At 38.1% G+C, this 21,106-nt stretch overlaps 1 protein-coding gene across 2 annotated transcripts; it reads left to right on the top strand.

Annotated features, from left to right (window-relative positions):
• Positions 1-1,736: 1,736 nt before the first annotated feature.
• Positions 1,737-20,776, top strand: LOC129271829 (pancreatic lipase-related protein 3-like). 2 transcript variants are annotated; one of them, XM_064106837.1, is made up of 7 exons: positions 1,737-2,036; positions 6,849-7,391; positions 15,388-15,447; positions 16,716-17,008; positions 17,827-18,058; positions 18,681-18,817; positions 19,260-20,776. In XM_064106837.1, the coding sequence occupies exons 2-7, from the start codon at positions 7,340-7,342 to the stop codon at positions 19,662-19,664; spliced, it is 1,179 nt and encodes a 392-aa protein (XP_063962907.1). In that variant the 5' UTR covers positions 1,737-2,036; positions 6,849-7,339; the 3' UTR covers positions 19,665-20,776. The 2 variants fall into 2 exon arrangements, with proteins under 2 accessions (XP_063962907.1, XP_063962908.1); XM_064106838.1 differs by having other exon boundaries at positions 1,747-1,901.
• The last annotated feature ends 330 nt before the right edge of the window (positions 20,777-21,106 follow it).

Genomic DNA, 21,106 nt, shown 5'->3' on the forward strand with positions numbered 1-21,106 from the left:
ATATTTATCCCAGGTTTTTTATTTACCATATTTACTTGAACTAGTGGTCTTCTTTGGCCTTTTAAAGCAGTTTATGCCCGATACACAGTGTTGCAAAAGTATTTTTGCTTATATCATTACTTTTATAAATTCCCTTTAAACAGGTTTGACTTTAATTTTATATTTGTGAAATTCAGGAAATAAATTCATGCTTATTTTATAGCGTCACTCACTGGCAGCAATCCCGGGGGGGGGGGGGTCTTACGAAATCGCCGCCTATGGTGTCACTGTTGAGGTATGGGTAGGCTGATTAATTATTTATAAAGTGCCTGCTAAGGCGACGTCATTTGAAAAAATAATGCACATTAACTTAAAAAAAAGAGAAAAAGATAGGGCAGGGGGAGGTGAACATTAACGATGATGAAAAGAAGGGGTATCGCAAGAAAGAGAGAGAAAGGGAGAGTTATGGAGCAAAGGGAGAAAGAAAAAGGGAGGGACAAAGGGGAGTAAGAAGGGGGGGGTCAATGAACCTGATGAAGGATAAATCTTAAATCAGACCAGCAGATTATACATCGAGACAGTATTTATAAATCAAGTGCATGTTACATAATTGTGTTACTCATTTTCAATTTGAGATATTAGTTAAAGTTATCTAATAGCTTTTAAAGGTGTTGGCGACACTCGTGCCAGCGATTGTCCCTCACATTAAGCCATAATCATAACTAATTCACTGCTTAGCTAACATGGCTAAAGGGTGCCTGCTGCGATCATTGACAATCTTATTATGTAGGTCGCCATTAATATGATGGTGTAGCCTACCAGGAGGTGTAGAACTTAGGACTAACGTAATTGAAAAATGCAATTAACTTTTCGACATTTTCTTGAGCATGTTGAGTGCCATTTTCGGCAATGCGTCTATCATTATAGTCAGCAAAGGCATGATATAGAATGTTTTTTGTCTTTCTGTGAATTCGTCACATTCCACGATGAGAATCATATCTCATTATTAAGAACAAATGTATTGTTAAATTATTAAAAAACGGAATTAAATTTTCCCGAGTCAGTCAGGCATTGCCATAAAATTTGAAGATCATCGAATATACTGACAAATATGCCATTTTTCGGCAAAGCGGCAACTTTGTGCATATTCACCATTCAAAGTCAATTCCACCATCACTACTGCTACTATAATGTACTTTCTGGCGATCCTAACCAACGAACCTTTATTTGTTTGAAACAGTTTGGTATTGAATCTTTTCACTACCTCACATAACCAATACTACTTTTTTACTGCAATCCCTTATGGAAACACGGTTTTCCACTTTCCATTTACCTTGACCAGCACAATTTCAATATTACACAAGGAGACAAATTATTGGAATTTTTCGCATTCTGTGATATTATATTCTGTCCCAGTTTTTGTTGAAACACCTTGTGCTTCGAAACAATTATAGAACTAATTCAGCTACTTGTTCAGCAAATCATACTCAATTGTGCCTTATCCGCAGCTGCGGCAAACCAAAATGTAGGTGACTAAATAGCGTTTTATCTGGATGGTATACCAACTATAGGATGTCATCAATTATAATGAAAATCAAATGGTTCTGTCTCTTCTTTCAATGCCCCTGAATTTTCTTTCTCGATGATTAATGGGCCGATGTTGCCGTCAGCTCTTGAGCGAAACGGTCCACCGCAAACTTCCCGAGCTCTTACCCGCGCGAGACAAATCCTTCGTTTTCTGGTTTAGCGGAGGACCTGACTGCTTTCAGAGTTCAGCAGAAACGGACGCGAGACGCACGTCGTAAACCAATCTCCACTGCACAAGGTCTTTAAACTTCAGTCGTGATCTTGGATCTCAGAAGACGTTGACTCCACACTTCCAGAGCTGGATTTAATTTCCATTGTGACGCGATTTATGGACGGTAGGAATATTTCTCACTTCAAACATGCAGACTGTGTAAGTTTTTATTAAAGGAAACTTTTACTTGACTATTCCAATCAACCAGGACAAATATGCTGTATTCACTAAAGTTTACCTTGGAATATTTGGTGCACAGGTAGGGAAGATTTTTGAAACGTTGAAAATGCGTATCGATTTCTTATAAATGTACATTTGATACAACATTTAATGATAATCCGTATAAAAGTGAAATTAGCACGCTCATTTTTGAATTGTACTGTGTATTGTGTACAGAATATCAGCTTTTTTTCTCTCGAAATAATTTACAAAGAAATGTAACGATGCTCTTCAGTCGTAACCCCTTGGTCGAAGTTAAAAAAAAGTACAAGTTAACCGTTGGCCATCTGTCACGTGATGAGAACATGAAAGACGGCAAACATGCAGACTACATCTGTTTCTCGTCATCATCCTTGTTTGTCAATAATATGTTGTTTCTATGCCAGGGATATGTATTCCAGGCACGCATTTTTCTGGATTCTAAGCCTTGATTTAAAATCAGTTTTGGATAAGATTTGTTACGTGTTTTATCGAATCAACATAATCAAAATATACTTCATGTACTTGTTTTTGCAAAAAAAAAAACAGTACAACGAGGATGAAAAACCTTAAAACCATCTTTTCATCCATCGAGTAGTATACAATAATATTTCAACCATTTGTTAACAAACCAAATGTCCCATTTTTTTTTCAAAATACATGGGAGTATTTTCTTTCCTGTTGAGATCTGCGCTGGAAATAAGCTTTCGAGATTCCGTGGCTTACGCTGTTCCAGCCCACTGATCTATTGTTCTTGATTTATTCGATATATTAAATCCATTGTTGTGTTTTTGGAAACTTGGTAAAGAAAATCAGTCAATTGATTACATTAGGTTTTTAACGGTAGATTGAAGCGTTCAGATGATTTTTTTTTTACGTTTCTCTGTCTGAGCATACAGTAGGTCCACGGTCTGAACCATGTGAACGAGGTATACGTATTTTGGTTAGAAAGCAAAAATTTCGTGAAGCTCTCATTCTTCATTTGCTAATTTATGCATGCTATGTGTCGAAAGTTGTCAAATATGCCTATTTTGTAATATAGGCCTTATTATTATAGTTTTAAAAAATAAACGATATCCCCAATGACGATTAAGGAAATCAAAAATATGAGGAAGAGAAAAGGCAAATCTATGATGATGCAGCCGACGACACACATAAAGAAGAGGATGATGACCAAAAAAAAAAAATGAGGAAGAGAAGAAGAAAGGGGAGAAAGATTTAGAAGACGACGAAGATGAAGTAAAAGAAGAGGGGGAAGAAAAATAAAAGGTGAAGAAAAGAGAAGATGATGAAGAGAAGAAGAGGAGGAAGGAGGAGAGAGAAAATGAAAAGGATGAAATGACGGAGAGGACGAAAAAATACGAATGGGAGGACAATAAAAAGAAGATGGAGAGGAAGGAGTTGATATGGGATGAGGATGGTATGCAGATAAAGGAATAATATGAAGGGTTTAGGATGTTAGCCTTGTCATGTTACAGTTTCACCTCAGGTTACGCTACTTTGTGACGTAGATCCTTGGTTATTCCGATATGTGATACGGTCATTGATTTTTATCCCAGGAGACGATCATGAACACGGTCGATGGCGTCACTGAATTTTCATTTAACCATTTCAAAACTATTTGGATATCTCTACCTCTTAGGAAATACCAGGGTGATATCATAGTTTTTTAATTGCATATTCATGTCACATATTACGATTCAAACTGAGAACGACAAAACACATGCCATTTATGATCTTCACAAATCGAATTTAATCATAATCAAAATCATGATTCGGTGATACAATGATCGATGTGGGATTTAGTAATATTAACAATATCACAATTATCACTCACCGATGGTAGTGTCGGAATGAACTTGGAAAATACATGTATGAAGAAACGAGCCATCTTTCTGTCAGTTTCCAAATTTCACTCAGGTAACCGACGATCTTATGGCTTGAGCAAGATCTCTGCACCTCTGTACACCAAGGCTACTTCATAGAGTGGACAGGCACTGACAGGTGGTGTGTCTTCTTATCCGTGTCACTCTAGTACAGCAACTACTATACAAAAACCTCAAGGTTCATTAACAAGTGTTAATAGCATACCACTTTCTTTTTATTGCTAGGCATGAAGGATTACACACAATACACCTAACTCTCAGTCGAACACTGATCAATCAACCATCAATGTCACATTCCCTCCCTCTGTATCTCTCTCTTAACATTATAATCTGCCAAGCACACTTCACTTTATGTTTTGGTGCAATAACATTATCATACGTGATAAACTACTTTTCTTGCATTTTCAGCGTGACAATTCTAATTCGGCTAATATTCTTTAAAAGTCTTTTCACTATTATAGTCTAACCAGGGAAGTGAGAGGAGGTTAGACGACAGCTTTACGTCTGTCTCCGTGTAAAAAAAAGTCAGACGGCGTAAGACGGCCAAAAGCCCATTATGAACATATTCCTTAATCTCATAAACGCTTATTGAAAACTTGTAAGTAATTTGCCGATGTTAATGGGGACAAGGAATATTTCATGTTTTCTGTTGCTTTTTTTAACAATCATGTAGTCTAGTTGCCAATAAAATATAGACAAATGTCTCAACCATTGGCGTACAGATGGGGGGCCTCAGGGTCATTGGCCACCCAATATTTTCACGACAAAGGATAAAATGAGGAAAGGAAAGAAGAGAGAAAATGTGAAAATTATACTATTTTTAATATAATGTAAAGATTTGTAACAAAATAAGATTTTAGTACAAAAAATGTCATTTTTGCTTTATCGCTTCGCTCACTTGCCTTGCTTGCATCTTTTCCCCCATACTCATATTGTCTGGCCCCCTTTTGTATTATCATGTATTTATTATTATTGGTTTTTTTTTTTTTTTTTTTTTTTTTTTTGGGGGGGGGCTCTTTACGCTTCTAGTCTTAACGGATTGAATGGTACTCGAGAGTGAAACGAAGGCCAGAGATATGGAGAAAATATTCATTGTCTTTTGATGTTGAGTTGCCCTGGTAACCATGGTGACTACAAAAAATATGAAGCCACGATAAAGAAATAGCGATAGAACATAAAGAGGGAGAGGAGAGACTGGGAAATGAGAAAATGATAGAAAGGCAAAAGATAGCATTTATTTAATTACAAAATATGAAAATATTAGCCAAATTGTCATGCATGTATTTTCAACGTTATAAAAATGAAGCTCAGAAAAAAAATCGCGCCCGAAAATCATCATTTAGTGCTTTAAAAAGTGAAATATAAAGTGACCGGAAACACCATCTTAATTTCATCCATACGCTAATATGTGTGATATCAATCTTCCCAGGAGATTTAGTAACTGATGATTTTTCGGTTACAGATTTATCTTGAAAGTGTCTGCACGAATTTCATCTTTTTTTTTCCTGGGTGTTTTTTTTTCCTTTCATTTGAACAATATTGAATACAGCATGAATCAAAGTTATGTATATTTTAATACGACCTTTGTAGTGTTAAACTATACCTTCAATGTCAAAATGATCTTCACTTATCATTCCTGGGAGGGGGACAAAAATGGAGAGGCCTATGTTGTATCAGGTCCCCTTGGATGTATGTAAAATAATGCATAGATGCTATCGTACATTCAAATTGTCTGTCTCCATAAATCTAATCTACAAATCTAGGCACCTTTGAAATCAGTTCGTCTGTTTACAATCAAAGCAATAAATCATTCATCCGACACCCAATGATTAATGCCTCAGCAGTTCTGAATCCTCAACAAAACTCTGGTCCATATTGTAATAATTGTAGTCATGACAATGGGGAAAATTACCCATAGATTCGGAACATCCAGACGGATCGATTGATGATCACTCATGAAGTCAATCTCCCGCTTTTCTAAGGACATTCCGCCACCGTAGAAGATTCTATTATCAATTCAAGTATATATGTTTACCATTGCACCTGAATATCGAACTATAACAAAAAGGCGGGCGCCTATTGTTGGACAAATATTGTGGACGAGACAAGGAAGGAAAGTCTAGTAAAATAATATGAACTAATACGATGAAATACGAACGAAATTAGATAACAAAAGTCATGCCAGTTATTCAGCGGTCAACCACACTAAATAGGTTTGACCTCTCCCAAATCCCTCTCCGGTGAAGCAAAACTATGAAAAATAAGAATTTTCAGGCCTGGAGCAATAACCTTGTGACTTTGGACAATTTATTTGGATTTTGAATTAATACCGATATGTTGACCTAGTTGCGTGTTCGATGTTTGATTCGATTTAAATGTCTTGGCAAAACACGTGGATATTATTTGTTTTGTGTTTAACGTCTAACGAGCAGTCGTTCATGTCGTTAGTATTTAAGTCGTTCCTAAAGTTTGTTTTTCGTAATTTTCATGATGATTACTATTTTAAAAGACTCTTTTGATTCCGAAACAATTTAAGATTGTTTAAGTTTTGTAATGCTTATTTATTCTTAAATATCGGTATTTATAATTTTTCCTTGCTGTAAAGGGTGATCATGAAATAGGTATCCTCGTTGAACTTAAGTTTATCAAAAGTTCTACACTGCTCATTTTCTTGTCTTCAGAAGCTTCAAATAGAAGCCGTTGGTTATAACATTTCTTTCTTAGAAATTATATACTGTGTTACAACAAAAAATGTAATCGCCTCCCTCCCGGTATGCTTTAGGCCTACTGTTTTATCCCACAATTCCCACTCATTAACCAGTACCATACCAAGTGATATCTAAAGGCAGTCGGTTTTAGTTCCTCTTAAAAATATCTGTAAAAAGCAGTTGTTGAAAGGAAATTACATACGATTTGCTTCGTTATCCCAATTTATTGTGTCCTTTATCAATATAAAGAACCCCTTTTCAAATATTTTATCATTATAGTCTGGATCGCCAGTAGACAACCACATACTCATCGGAAAAGAGAAGAGGACAGAAGCCGAACTATACTCCTTATATCACCAGGACCGCCAAGAACCTCTTCGGAACATCTCTCGACATCTTTCGACGAGGGATTCGTGATTAAAACGGAAATCGTCGGTGACGCAGAACAAATCGTCTCACAGAACGTCGCCGACTTTACGTGACTCTATCATCTCAAAAGAATAGGAAAATTGCAACATCATTATTGCACAACAGGGCATGATTTATTCCTCTGTAGATTGCTTGTGACTCTAAATTGGAATTGGAAGTAGGGCCATCGTCAGTCTCCGGTACTGTTCGGCGTCCTTCGTCTTCGTCCGGAATCTTCGTAAAACACATCGTGGGTGTCGGGCACTGACCGAAAATAAGCAGCTGATTCGTCGCTCGGAAATCAATTCATCTTGCCAACTGTTTTAATATAGAATCCCGATTGAAACTTTGATAAAAGCATCATGACGAAAATACACAACACAATTGTTTGTCTCACGCTTACTCTTCTTTTCGGTAAGTAGATATATATATTCTGAATTTATAAGATTTCGAAGTGCTTTAAAGATAGAAAATTGTTATCTCGATCTTATCACGATTACATTACCAGAAACCTTATTATTGCCACCTCTGTTATATAAAGTTACTTACATGAATCATAATCATTATGATGATTTAATCGCCCACTTTACATATCCCAATACAAGATGTAAAGGAACGAACCCGCAATCATACCAATTCGTATCATGATGACCATGACCACTACGGCAAGACCATGGCAAAAGTTTATTTTAGGTTGTGCCATAAAACGTACCGCCGTTTACATGTGGGGAGTATTAATTCGGTTGTCTATTCAACATCGATAGAATAGCATATTCATTATGCTGCAATCAAATTCTCTAATTTGGCGCGACATTGGAAGCACCACAATTACAGTCATAAAAGTGAGAACGATTCTAATCACTATCATCACAGATGACTTACAACGTGCATGGTTTTCACCTTCGTCATTGCCGCGCGTTACAAGAATGACTTTAGGCGCGAAGATTTTAATCAGGTGATTAAAGTCTCTGATGAAAGAAAAGGTGGATGCATCATAGAAATTTAAGGTTTTCGTCAATCAAAATGCTAATTGGTGAGTCATAGTGAATATGACGATGCTTTTCCGTGAAAGATACCACCTACTGACTGGAAAAACCCTGATGCGGTGTAAACTGTAAAGGCCCACCTCATTGATTGCCGACGCTATTTATACAGATTCAGATCAATAAAATATTTTTATTACCCATTTAATCCATATTATATATCTTCACTTTATTGGTTCTTTGGAAATAATGAATTATTAGATAAGTTACGATTCAAAAGCAACGAAGCCAATTAAATTCGATTTCATTTGAGAATACAAAGAAATTGGTATTCACAAGTGACTTCAATTCAGCTTTATCATATACCTTTACATGCTAGTTTGTGCCAGTGCGTCACATGAAGATGGAGCAGCGTCTCAGCCAGGGGCGGAAATCTCTCCCAAAAAGTAGGGGGGACACTTCGGCAGCTCGAAGATGATTTTTGTTTGTTTCTTTGAAGGGGTAGTCCTCATTAGTCACTTATTAGCTTTATTCTTATAAATTAATATATAATATCATAATCCTTATTTGTATGATGCGAGCGCGAAGCGCGAGCTGATTTTTTGGAAATTTTTCCTAAAATTTGAACTGATTCTGGTGGGTTTTTTCCTGAAAAAGATGTGTATGCAACTTAATAATTACTACGAACGCAAAGCGCGAGCAAAAATGTACTGATGGAAAAGATACATGTTAAAGTAGCATTTAACAATCAAATAATGCGAGCGCGAAGCGCGAGCTGAATTTTCTTTGACATTTCACCTAAAGAATGGAAATTCTAAGCACTTTTTGTAACTCAAGCAGAATAGGTATATAAGTAAACAAATAATGCGAGCGCGAAGCGCGAGCGGAAAATTTCGAGATTTAGTCCTGTAATATTTACTGAACGAGACACTCTATTCATGTTTTGTAAATCCTGAAAAGGATGAGTATTAATAATGTGAGCGCAAAGCGCGAGCAGAACATTTTTAAATATGTTTTGAACTGGTACCTGTTGAAAAGGTACCTGTTAAGGACTGCTTGCACTTAGCCATGAAGGCGTTACATATTTCAACAATCAAAAAATGCGAGCGCGAAGCGCGAGCTGAAAAATTTTGAACTTTCTAAAGAAAGAATTGAAATTTTTAATCAGTTTTTGTAATCGTGAACAGGATAGCTATATAATTTAACGATTGGTGCGAGCGCGAAGCGCGAGCAGAAAAAAAATCGAGATTTATAGACCTAAAAATGGCCCACTCTGTTCATGTTTTGTAAATCATCAAAAGGATGAGTAATGTGGGATCTTCCTACATTAATAATGCGAGTACAAAGCGCGAGCAGACAATTTTTTGATAATGTGATCTGAAACTGGGTAATGATTTAAATTAGAGAACAAGTTGAGTATCTGAATAAACATGCGTGAGCGTGATGTTGTTTGAAGGTTTGAATGGTGGCATGTACAATCGCTGATGCGGTTTACGGTACACCATGTGGAGTGTTATAGAAACAGTGGAAAGAGGAAGAAAAGGAATTGGATAGGCGAGAAAGTGGAGATTTGAGAGTAGAGTATTCCTTTCTTGAAAGTAGTCCTGAAAAGGACTGTAAACCAGAAGAGTTTGATGAGTTGAAGAAACAGCTTGAGTAGTAGGATGGATGAGGAGTTGCTGGCTTGAGTCGGCGAGTGGAGATGATGAGTAGAAGCAGTAGAGAGACTCGACGTTTCGGGCAGGTTGACTGTCCGTCTTTATGAGTGAAGACGGACAGTCAACCTGCCCGAAACGTCGAGTCTTTATGGAATACACGAAAATAATAGGTACCTGATAAATCAAAATTAGCGAGCGCGCAGCGCAAGCAGCAAATGTTAACATTCAGATTTCAGACCATAAAACTGACATTTTTACAGAGCACTTTTTAAAAACCAATTTGTAAATTACACAAAATAATGAAAGTTCGATTTCCGAGGTGAAATATGTTTTGTATATTGACTTCCAAACTTGATATTCGAACTCCATATTGAACAAGATATGTAAATCACCCTAGATCCGCCTATGGGGACAAGGGGCGGGAAAATTTGACAAGCAAAAAAAATGGTTATCATCGTCAAAGTAAGTTCATCTCGTCCCAAAATACATGTGTTATTTCGATTTATAATGATGTATTTCTTACCATCGTGGAGCGTTGTGGCCCAGTGGATTAGTCTTCGGACTTTGAAACAGAGGGTCGTGGGTTCGAATCCCAGTCATGGCGTAATTTCCTTCAGCAAGAAACTGATCCACAATGTGCTGCACTCAACCCAGGTGAGGTAAATGGGTACCGGTAGGAAGTAATTCCTTAAAAAGCTGTGTGCGCTATGAACGCCTAGCTTAGCCGGGTAATATAGGAGCGCCTTGAGCACCTAACAAGGTGGATATGTGCGCATTATAAATACCCTATATTATCATAAAATACCAAAAATAGTAGGGGGGACATTTGATATTGTGTCCCCCCTACTATTTTGAGTAGGGGGGACACGTCCCCCTGTCCCCCCTGGGATTTCCGCCCATGGTCTCAGCTAAAAGATTTTGATGATGTCACTGCGGAGAGAGTGTACAAGTTCATTCGTTCCGCACCCAATAAGTCGTGTTCGCTGGATCCATTGCCGACATGGCTCTTGAAGGAGAACATTAACACACTACTTCCATATATTGTGTCAATCATCAACACATCTTTGGACAGCGGTCTCTTTCCTGTAGCACTGAGGGAAGCACTGGTTACTCCACTTATCAAGAAATCTAACCTCGATCGTGATAACTTGAAAAACTACAGACCCGTCTCCAATGTTCCATTTCTTTCCAAAATCATTGAGAGGGCTGCTTTGTCCCAAATCTTGGACTATCTTGATACAAATGATCTGCATGTAAAGAATCAGTCAGCCTACCGGCGTGAACATAGCACAGAGACTGCTCTCTTAATTGTTCAAAATGACATTCTTCGAGCGATGGACAACAGGCTTGTTACATTTGTTGTCTTCCTAGACCTCTCTGCTGCATTCGACTCCGTCGATCATGACATTCTTCTTAATCGTCTCACTAGTCAATTCGGCATCTCTGGGAATGTGAAAACCTGGTTCGATTCTTATCTGAAAGAACGTAGTTTCAGGCTGAAGGTTGCGAACGAGCTCTCAGAATCAGTTCCTTTGAATTTCGGTGTTCCGCAGGGATCGGTGGTCGGTCCGCAGCTTTTTAGTTTGTATACCCAGCCCATGTCAGGCATCATCGAAAAACATGAAGGTATTCATTATCATATCTATGCAGACGACGTGCAGCTGTATATCTTCGCAGACCCAAAGGACAGACGTGCAGTCGAGCTAGCTCTCACCACATTATCTGTGTGTGTTAGAGACCTGCAGCGGTGGATGCAGAGCAACATGTTGAAACTGAACTGTGAAAAAACAGAGTTCCTGGTTGTTGCCAACCCCCGCTATCTCCATCTTGTGTCCGATGTTAGTCTCGTCATTGGTGAAACTGTAGTGCAACCTTCCTCTTCAGTCAGAAGCCTGGGTGTTGTGATTGACTCCTCCCTGAAGATGAATCGCCACGTTTCCTCCCTTTCAAGTTCGCTGCATTTTCATCTCTCCAATATAGCTCGTATAAGGCCTTTCCTAAGCCAGGCTGCCTGCGAGCATGCTGTGAGAGCTTTGATCACATCCAGAATTGATTATGCAAACTCCCTGCTATGTGGTACATCTTCGGCTAACATCCAGCGACTTCAACGAGCTCAGAATCGTGCAGCCAAATTGGTATTCCTTGCCAAGAAGCGAGATCATGCCTCTCCCCTTCTAGATCAATTACACTGGCTCCCTGTCTATAAGCGTGTCACATACAAAATCCTCACCATTGCCTACAAATGCATCCATAATTGTGCTCCACCCTATCTTAATGACTTAATTTCTCTGTACCAGAGTGAAAGGCGTGGACTACGATCGGGTACTGATACAACTCTGTTGGCAAGACCAAGAACTGCTACCTCCTCAGGGGACCGATCGTTCGCTGCTGCCGCGCCACGCCTCTGGAACCAGCTCCCCCGCTGCATTCGTGAATCGTCATCTCTGGGAGCATTTCAGCGGTCATTAAAGACATTTCTTTTTAATAGTTAATTTATTTGTTATTTATGTATGTATGTATTTTGTTTTCACAATTTTGATTTTGCTCATTTTGTAAAGCGCTGTGATACAATCATTGTGAAGAGCGCTATATAAATACTTATATTGTTGTTGTTGTTGTTGTACATAAAAGAATTGAATAACAAAACAGAAAACTGAAAGAAATATTCAAGGGTTGACGAAAAGCAAAGTGTTTTTTTTTATAGCTTCATACTTTTACGACGTAATTTGTAATTCTCCCGAGAAAATCTGAATACAGTTTAGAAATGTTATGTAAATCTGCTTATGATCATGGTGATATATATCTATTGAATTATTCACACACCATTACAAAATGACAATTTACGGATCCTTATGGATAACAGAATACATGTTATATGGAAGTGATCTCGAAAGTGGCATTACAATATAAAACTTATTATATAAAACTCTTCTTTTGGTGGATCTTTAAATGAACAAGCACTCTATTAAGGTTTCAATATTTCTTTTTGTTGCTATGAGAAACAACTTGTTTTCACGTTATAAGACATTTCACATAACCATTCAATGGTTTCTCCTTTCTGTACGTCTCTTCTGTGCTTCATTCTTTTCATCCTCTATCCGATGCTTCTCTTATCCCCTTCATCATCTTTTATCATTCAGATTCAGATTAACTTATTGGTCCACATTAAAAACATATAAATTGTCCTCCACTGGCAGTACATACAATAATGTAAAGTATATATAATTTTTATTTCAATTCAAATCAATAAACATTAATTTTTCTTCCATTTTTCACAAATTTATGCATGGCGTAAACATAAATTCATACAAAAATAAGTTTGTTATGAAGAATATAAATATGTGCATATAAGGTTTAAAGAAGAAGGCGCATACCTTTTTTTACATTTCCCAGTCCCTTATTCCCTAACTGCTCCTAATTGGTTTTTATATCTTTATTAACATACTACTCCTTTCAACTTTCGGATTGTATTTGCTTCGATCTGTACATCTTACTTTTTCATTCCTCGAGAACTCTTTCGCTATCCATCTCTTTCTCTTCTTACTTTTCTGTCTCTCTCCGTGTATCATATAGCCCAATCATTGCGTCAAGAACGCCTCCCCCCCCCCCCCCCCCCATCTACACTCCTCGCGACCTCCATCTCGGGAATACAACAAAGTTCACACTGCATGGTGACTGCATTATGAGAAGAAAGAAACGTTTGAAGATCTTACACGAAGAGGGAGTAGCATCCTGCACTTTCAAAAATATTGATTTGTTGTCTGGGGCATAATTACCGAAAAAAAATAAAAACTGTTGACCCATATTTGGTTTCGAAAGAAACATCAAAACTAAATTGAAGGAGGGGTAATATACTCCTGGGTAACCAAAGGATGCCGGGTGAGGATGTATGTCTTCCACTAAGTCCATTGAGTCACTCCAACAACATAAAAGAGAACATTGAATTATGGGAAATGAGCAAGCACCTCTGATAAAATGTGCAAATCGACAAATTCCTCTCCCGAGGTCGTTCCTTTTTGCACTTGTATTCCTTTCTGTATACTTTTTAAATCATTTTGCACTTTTCGTTTTCCTGTTGATGTGTAACAAAACAAAAAGAGGGAGTCTGGTTGTTATCCAATTCATGTGAGACCAAGCTTGGATTGCTCTCCTTCTGAAGTAAATTGAAGTGTAGTTGTCATATTCAGGAGCGAGTTTCTTCACATTATGCGCATTAATGTTGTCTGGTAATTTGTTTGGTTTATTTTTAGAATGGAAATGGAATAATGAAAGAACCATTTAATCGAATCGTGTCCTTACTATCAGAGGAATGGGGTCGATCATTGGCAATTGTTAGAGAAGAGAGTGAAACAAAAATGAGACGAAGAGTGAAAAGTGGGGTGTTAAGTAGGGGCACCGATATTCATGTAATGGCCTGGCTGAGAAAACCTAATAAAAATGTCCATTCAATAGTTTTTACCATGTCATTTTCTTGTAGAAAAAATAAAATAATATCGAATTGTTTTGAAAGAAGCATACTTATTATCTTTACATCAAAATAAATAAAATCTAAGAAATTTATATTTAAATGAATAAAGAAGGAAGGAAAAAAGAAAGAAAGAAAGAAAGAAAGAAAGAAAGAAAGAAAGAAAGAAAGAAAGAAAGAAAGAAAGAAAGAAAGAAAGGAAGGAAGGAAGGAAGGAAGGAAGGGAGGAAGGAAGAAAGAAAGAAAGAAAGAAAGACACTTTAAGAAAAAAATAAAGATAGAAAGAAAAGAAGGAAGAAGATAGCGAGAAAGAAAAAGAAAGAAAGATACAGAGAGAAAGGAGAAAGATGTGAAAATTTTACAATTGTGTTAAAGGCGTCTGGTTATTCAGACCAACGTTCATGATAGTCTGATAAAGGGGCATGTGGAAGAAATTACACAAATGTTACAAACTAGGATGCTAACCATCAACTCGGAAATTATGGATTTATCAGCAGATATGAGCAACACACAAAAAAAAATCGGCTGGTTTTGTTCTAGCCGTGACATTGTGCCATTTTGGTAATAATGCCAATATTGACCCTAAATATTAGGGCAGCCAGCCTAGCCGAAATTGCAGCCAATATAAAATTCCCCCTTGTTTTTTTTCTCTCTCTCTTTGAAGAATTTGAGGTGAGCTAAGTTGATCAAAAGTGGATGAAAACATATCCCACTTCTGTAAAGGGTTGTTTACCATTTCTTTATAGCTTTTTCCATGAATGTACCTAAACTTGTTTTCACGCTCCACGCGCAAATACGCTTTCTTGTAAATTGCCCGCAGTTGTAGTAGTGTATGAATTCCATCAATTCATTCTTTTAGTTTATGATTAAGATGTTTTTCTTTCAAAAAATGTGCAATACCTTTTGAAAAATTTCCAAATCACCTTGATATATCCTGATTTCCACCAAAAAACTCGCCTTGGGATTTATTCTTAGTAACAGTTCAATGATCATTGTACATTCTTATGAACGATATGAGCTACGTGACCATGGGGACTTAAACATTCCTTTTACCACGAAAATGTAATTCCATGATCCTCCCCTGGCTACTCCCTTTATCTTATTCATAGTTCATTCATTTCTAATGGTATAATTGAGGGCAGAAACGAATATATTATGCCACTGTAATGTTTTCGGGGCCAGTTGTTGTTGTTGTTAGTTTGTTTGTTGCCATATCTGTTGTGTATTATGTTGTTTACGGGGAGGGGTGAAATCATTCATGACCTTACATTTGATCTGCATTTCTTTCACCTTTCAACTTGCAGTGACTGTGAATGCCGGAGGAGCTACCCCTAACTGGTTGCATTCTATCTGCTCTTGGTTCGGTAAGAAGACCATTCATTTTTCAAAGTTATTTTTTCATTTAAAGGGGAATCCAATAAAATAAAATGTGTTTTCAAAAAAGAGAAAAATAAATAAAACAGAATGGTGAAAGTTTAAAAGAAATTGAAAAAGTAATAAGAAACTTATGGCTGCTTTAAAATTGGGATCCCTAAGACTATGTAGATTTTAAATTGGCAACTGGGTAAATAAATTATGACAAGGGACAAGGAAAACTTTCCCATAGGCCATGTACTTAATTATCAGGAATATGTGGTTTTCTCTTAAGTACCCATTCCCCTGGGGCATTAATCTAAATATATCCCAGCTTGTATATTCTCTCATATCATCATGAACATGATGAAAGAAAAATATTATTTGAATTAACACTTGTGAAAAATTGAGCATTTTGTGTATTGGAGTGCATGGAAGATTAGTCCTTGCCTTACATCAATATGACATCACAATTTGAAGTCTCCATGGATATAGTGATTGCAAACTTTTACGATTTTTAATCATTTATGACTTTCTTATTGTTTTTCCGATATTGTTCAATCTTTCACCTATCAACCTGTCTGATTTTTCTTTTTCCTCTAAAAACAAGTATTTATTTGGGTTAGATCCCCCTTTAATGCCAGCAGAAGAATGTTTCCCCCACCCATTCCACGGACAAGATTGGGAGGAAAGAGTTGCCTCTTCCATTCTATGAATAAAATGGAATTTTTCCCTCCTCATTTTCTATAACTTATTTGATGTACCTTGTTATTTTATACATTGTTATTCATTGTCTATTTTATGTATTATGTATTTTATCTGATCTCTTGACAGTGAGGAGAAATAAATCAATCTTGAACTTGAATAAAAATGTATTGAAAGTCCAAACCAAAACATATGGCTTAGTTAAAAGTGGTACGGATAAACTATCACTGAATATAAATGAAAAAATATAACCTACCTGTCGGGTTTTCAGGATTGCATCAGCGTGTAACAGAAGACCTTGACAATGATCTGTATGGTGGACGTTATGGTAAATAAATTACACGTGTGGATACTTAAACCAATACATTCAAGATGGAGTTCCCATTCAACAAAGTGTTTGATTTCCTCCGTACAAATCGAAGGATATCTCCAGGAAACCGATGTTCATTATTGATAACAACATTACAGTTTCAGTTATCATCATGTTTATGTTTATGATGTCAAGTGACTCATTAGAATAATCCCGAACAGCCATCTGAATGTCATCAATCTTATTTGATATTTTGTTTGACAGGTTTCTGTAACGAGGTTTGTTACGGAGACCTCGGGTGCTTCGACACCTCGCTCAACTGCCACCGGGACTTCTTTCCGCCCCTCCCACCCGAAGACATCAACACCTATTACGTCATCTATACGCGTCAAACGGACTCAGAGGGGATTCCCCAAGCCGTTGTCAGAGCGAATGCGACCAGGGAGACGATGTTGGAGATGATCGGTGAGAGACGGATCACATTCATCCTACATGGCTGGTGCGAGGGTATCTGGAAGCAGTGGATCCTGGACCTCAGGGATGCACTTCTAGAGAAGGTAACTTATTCATCATGATCAACTGATCAGTGGGACAAAATGTTACTAACATTTGTCATATGTTGTGTTGTAACAATAGCTTCAATATGGTTAATCAAGTGCTAGTATATAAAAAATGATTCGTTATGAGGTAGTTGAAAAAAAAAGTTGTTGTCAAAATAGATGCCAGAATGTCGTGAGGAAATTCAAAGTCAAAATTTATATGCCTTTCTATGCCTATCCACAGATTTATTCATTTACCTCTCAGCATTTGCCCAAACGATACATAGTTATATCATGAAAGCATAGGCCATGATTTCGTAAGATCTTTTCTGGTCCATCTATAGGGGGACAAGACGACCATCTCTCAATAGGCTCCAGTACAAAGTTGGAATATCGAAGGGGAACGACCCCCCCCCCCCCCGGATCGCGGTTAATGTCGGTCAGTGAAAGGTTAGGTCTTTATTTAAACAATCCAAAGTACAGTGTTAATCTTAAAAAGAACTGTTACAATGTCTTCTTTGGGCGCGTCGTGGTCTAGTGGTTCTGACTCTCGCCTTTCAAACAGAGGGTCGTGGGTTCGAATCCTAGCCGTGGCGTGTTTTCCTTCAGCAAGAAATTTATCCACACTGTGTTGCACTCAACCCAGGTGAGATAAATGGGTACCGGCAGGAAATAATTCCAAAAAAAGATGTGTGCACCTGAATCGGTAGCGTAGCTTAGCCGGGTAATAATAATAGCAGGGCCCGCTGGGAGAACAGTTTTCGGAACTGAAGTGGCTACCCTGGGTAAATATGTCGTTATTATTATTATTATTCTTCTTCCATCCGTGTCTACAGGAAGACTTGGCCGTTGTGATGGTAGACTGGTCTGATGGCGCCGAGTCTCTTAACTACCTGAAAGCAGTCCAGAACATGCGCGTGGTGGGAAGGGAAGTGGGCAAGTTCATCCAACTTCTGCACGAGTACACGGACCTACCCTACGACCAGTTCCACCTTATCGGACATAGTCTCGGAGCCCATGCCGCTGGGTTCGCCGGTCAGATGCTGCCCGGGCTTGGCAGAATCTCAGGTATAAAGCTTCTTAGAGTAAACTTCTTTTCTGGGGCATGTTCCATAAAGAGTTCATCTACTATAACTTTATCATTACGGCAATTACTACTATGGTAACACGGCTCAACATCCAATCACAATATCAAGGTTACCATGGTAGGTGCGATGATGGCATGCAAGGTTAAAGTAGCTGTATCTTTCTATTATTAAACGGACCCCAGATGTGTTACTGTAAAGTTGCCAGGTTGTGTATTACACTTACGAGATGGCACCTAATTAAATAATGTCAGCCAAGGATATAAACATTTGTTTTTAATTATTATTTTGTTATTGCTGTTAGTAATGCTGAAATAAAAATCGCATGATTCAAAACGTGTGGACTAGAGATGCCTGCTATACAACTTTGAAGAGCTCATAGAGATGATACATTTGGCACCCTCATCACCTTTTCCTGTTCTCCATTCTGGGCAATAATGAACAGTCGTACGCAGATTAGGATACATTTAGAACATGTAGAAAGAACCATTGTAATTCGTCCTGTAATTATTGTTAGTATAACGTTCTAAATCTAAACGTTCTATAGAGAAACGAAATACCAATTACTTATTATAACCAACTTCATTTGTTGATTTCCACCCAAGCTCTTGATGCCGCGGGTCCGAGCTTTGAAGGCACCCACGAAGACTGCAGATTGGACGAAACAGACGCCCTCTACGTCGATGCCATCCATACAGATTCAGGAAAACTGAGCGAAGGTGGCGTTGGCATTTCTCAAAGAGTAAGACCTTTGATATTTCCTGAAAAATAACGTGTCTCAGAAACTTATAGGAAATTTAATTATAACAACAATATTCCAATCGTAACATTGGCAAGTTTTGACGAGTCAACGGTTGGAACATCATTCTAAATATTACGGTTAAACAATGGATAAATCTCTAGAGCTTCCTCCATAGAAAAGAAATGTTAGCGAAAACACAATGCAAAGTTTGTTATACATATTTCTGCAATCAGGCAATCTTGATTGTTCTTTGCTCAAGGGGATGTCTGGACAATATCAACAGCAGGGGAAAGGAGTTGCAAAAGATGATTGTTAGAACTGTTGGGGTGGATTAAACATTAAACTACAATTCTAACGTAATTGATGGAGAGTTAACCAATTATGCTAATTAATTTTCGACATCACCCTGATAACACTGTCGTTTTCTTTCTCAATATAATAGGTTGGTCACAGCGATTTTTATCCCAACGGAGGCTACGCACAGCCCGGCTGTAGATGGTGGATGGTCGGATGTAGCCATGCTCGATCGCATCTTTACTTCATTGAGTCCGTCCGGCTACCTCAGTGCCGATTCGCCGCCATACCCTGCAACAGCGAGGAAGACTTCGTAGCCGGACGATGCCGGTCGTGCGGCGAACACGGTTGTAAACTGATGGGCTACTACACAGACGAGCACCATAATAACGGATCGTTTTTCCTCAGCACCCGGGGTCATAGCCCCTACTGCACCAAGATGAAGTTCTACTGGAGGCGGTTCTATCTACTGCGGCAGAAGCGATCGGCTGCTATGTCACCGGAAGGCAAGGAAAAGAAAAACAGAAACAGCAACCTCGTGCCTCTCTCATGACATGATTCTGTCCAAACAGTTTAGAACTTTTGTCTTAAATAACTGCACTTAATTATATATTCGAAATGGCAGTCCAAGTCATTGGGTTGCTCTTTCGACCATGGTACCACCGAAGATTCATCTCCAGACAAAAGGCATCAGCAGCTAACTAATCCTTATACCATGTATACCTATTCCAAGGTTTCTTTATTATATCCCATTCTGGTTTGTTTGTAAGCTGTGAGCTCAGGGCCTCGCCTTACAAAGAGCTGTGATTGATCCATTCAAGCTCAAGTATAGAAACCCATCAATGTCATAGTTATGCCCTCAACACTTTGGAAACGAGGAGGACCACACTGGTATGTCAAGACAATGACACATGCATCATATACATCATATTCAGAATACAATTTAATCGGGAATGTTGGAGTTGCTGGCTTTCCATAGTTCGGATCAATCTCAACTCTTTACACTGCAAAAACTCTGGTATTGATTTAACACCAGCCCGGAATATATATATGTCCACACCAGAGAAGTGTTAAACAACACCAGTTTCGTTTTGGTCTAACACCAGGTAGGTGTTTATACAATACCAATTAGTATTAAACAGCATCGGTTTGATTCCAAACTGGTGTTGTTTCAATACTTCTTTGGTGTGGACATATATAGATTCCGGGCTGGTGTTAAATAAACACCAGAGATTTTGCAGTGTAAAAGACGGGACCAAGAACGCCTCTGTGTACTCTATCTGCCGGGGTTAAATCCCTCAATATCCGATCGACGTCTCAGGTGTCGACCGATTTCTGCAGATGAGAGGTGGCCAAAACATTTTATTATCGGATATAATTATTTAAGAGAAATGTGCATGTTCGCTTGATTTCTTGCAATATACCGGACCCCGTCTCACAACGAGTTGCTATTGTGATCTGATCAACCACAACTACGGAACGCCAGCAATGTCAACGTATATAATACATGTTTGTCCAAAACGTGTTCTAGATATAATGTACATTCATACATTTATCGTTTTCTTGAAAATTGAGTATGATCATCTTTAATACTAAATAGGTTCATTATTGCGGACTGAAATAATCGCTAGAGGGTATTCATATGTCTCGCAATCTACTATGGTCAACAAGGAAATTCATGATCACTCTCGCAAAAAGTTTTCACTAGCTTTCTAGGAAATTCGTGATCACTCTCGCAAAAAGTGTTCACAAGCTTACAAGTTCATTTTCGTCACTTGATAAAGAGTTGCAGCGGCACTCGAAAGCTCGTGAACTTGTAAGCTAGTGAACACTTTTAGCGAGAGTGATCACGAATTTCCTAGAAAGCTAGTGAACGCTTTTTGCGAGAGTGATCACGAATTTCCTTCTTGACCATAGTAGATTGCGAGACAAATGAATACCCTCTAGCGATTATGATCATCTTTGTTTACAAAAGGAAATTGTGCATATGTCCTG

The sequence above is a fragment of the Lytechinus pictus genome, chromosome 11, assembly GCF_037042905.1.
Source record: "Lytechinus pictus isolate F3 Inbred chromosome 11, Lp3.0, whole genome shotgun sequence".
NCBI lineage: Eukaryota > Metazoa > Echinodermata > Echinoidea > Temnopleuroida > Toxopneustidae > Lytechinus > Lytechinus pictus.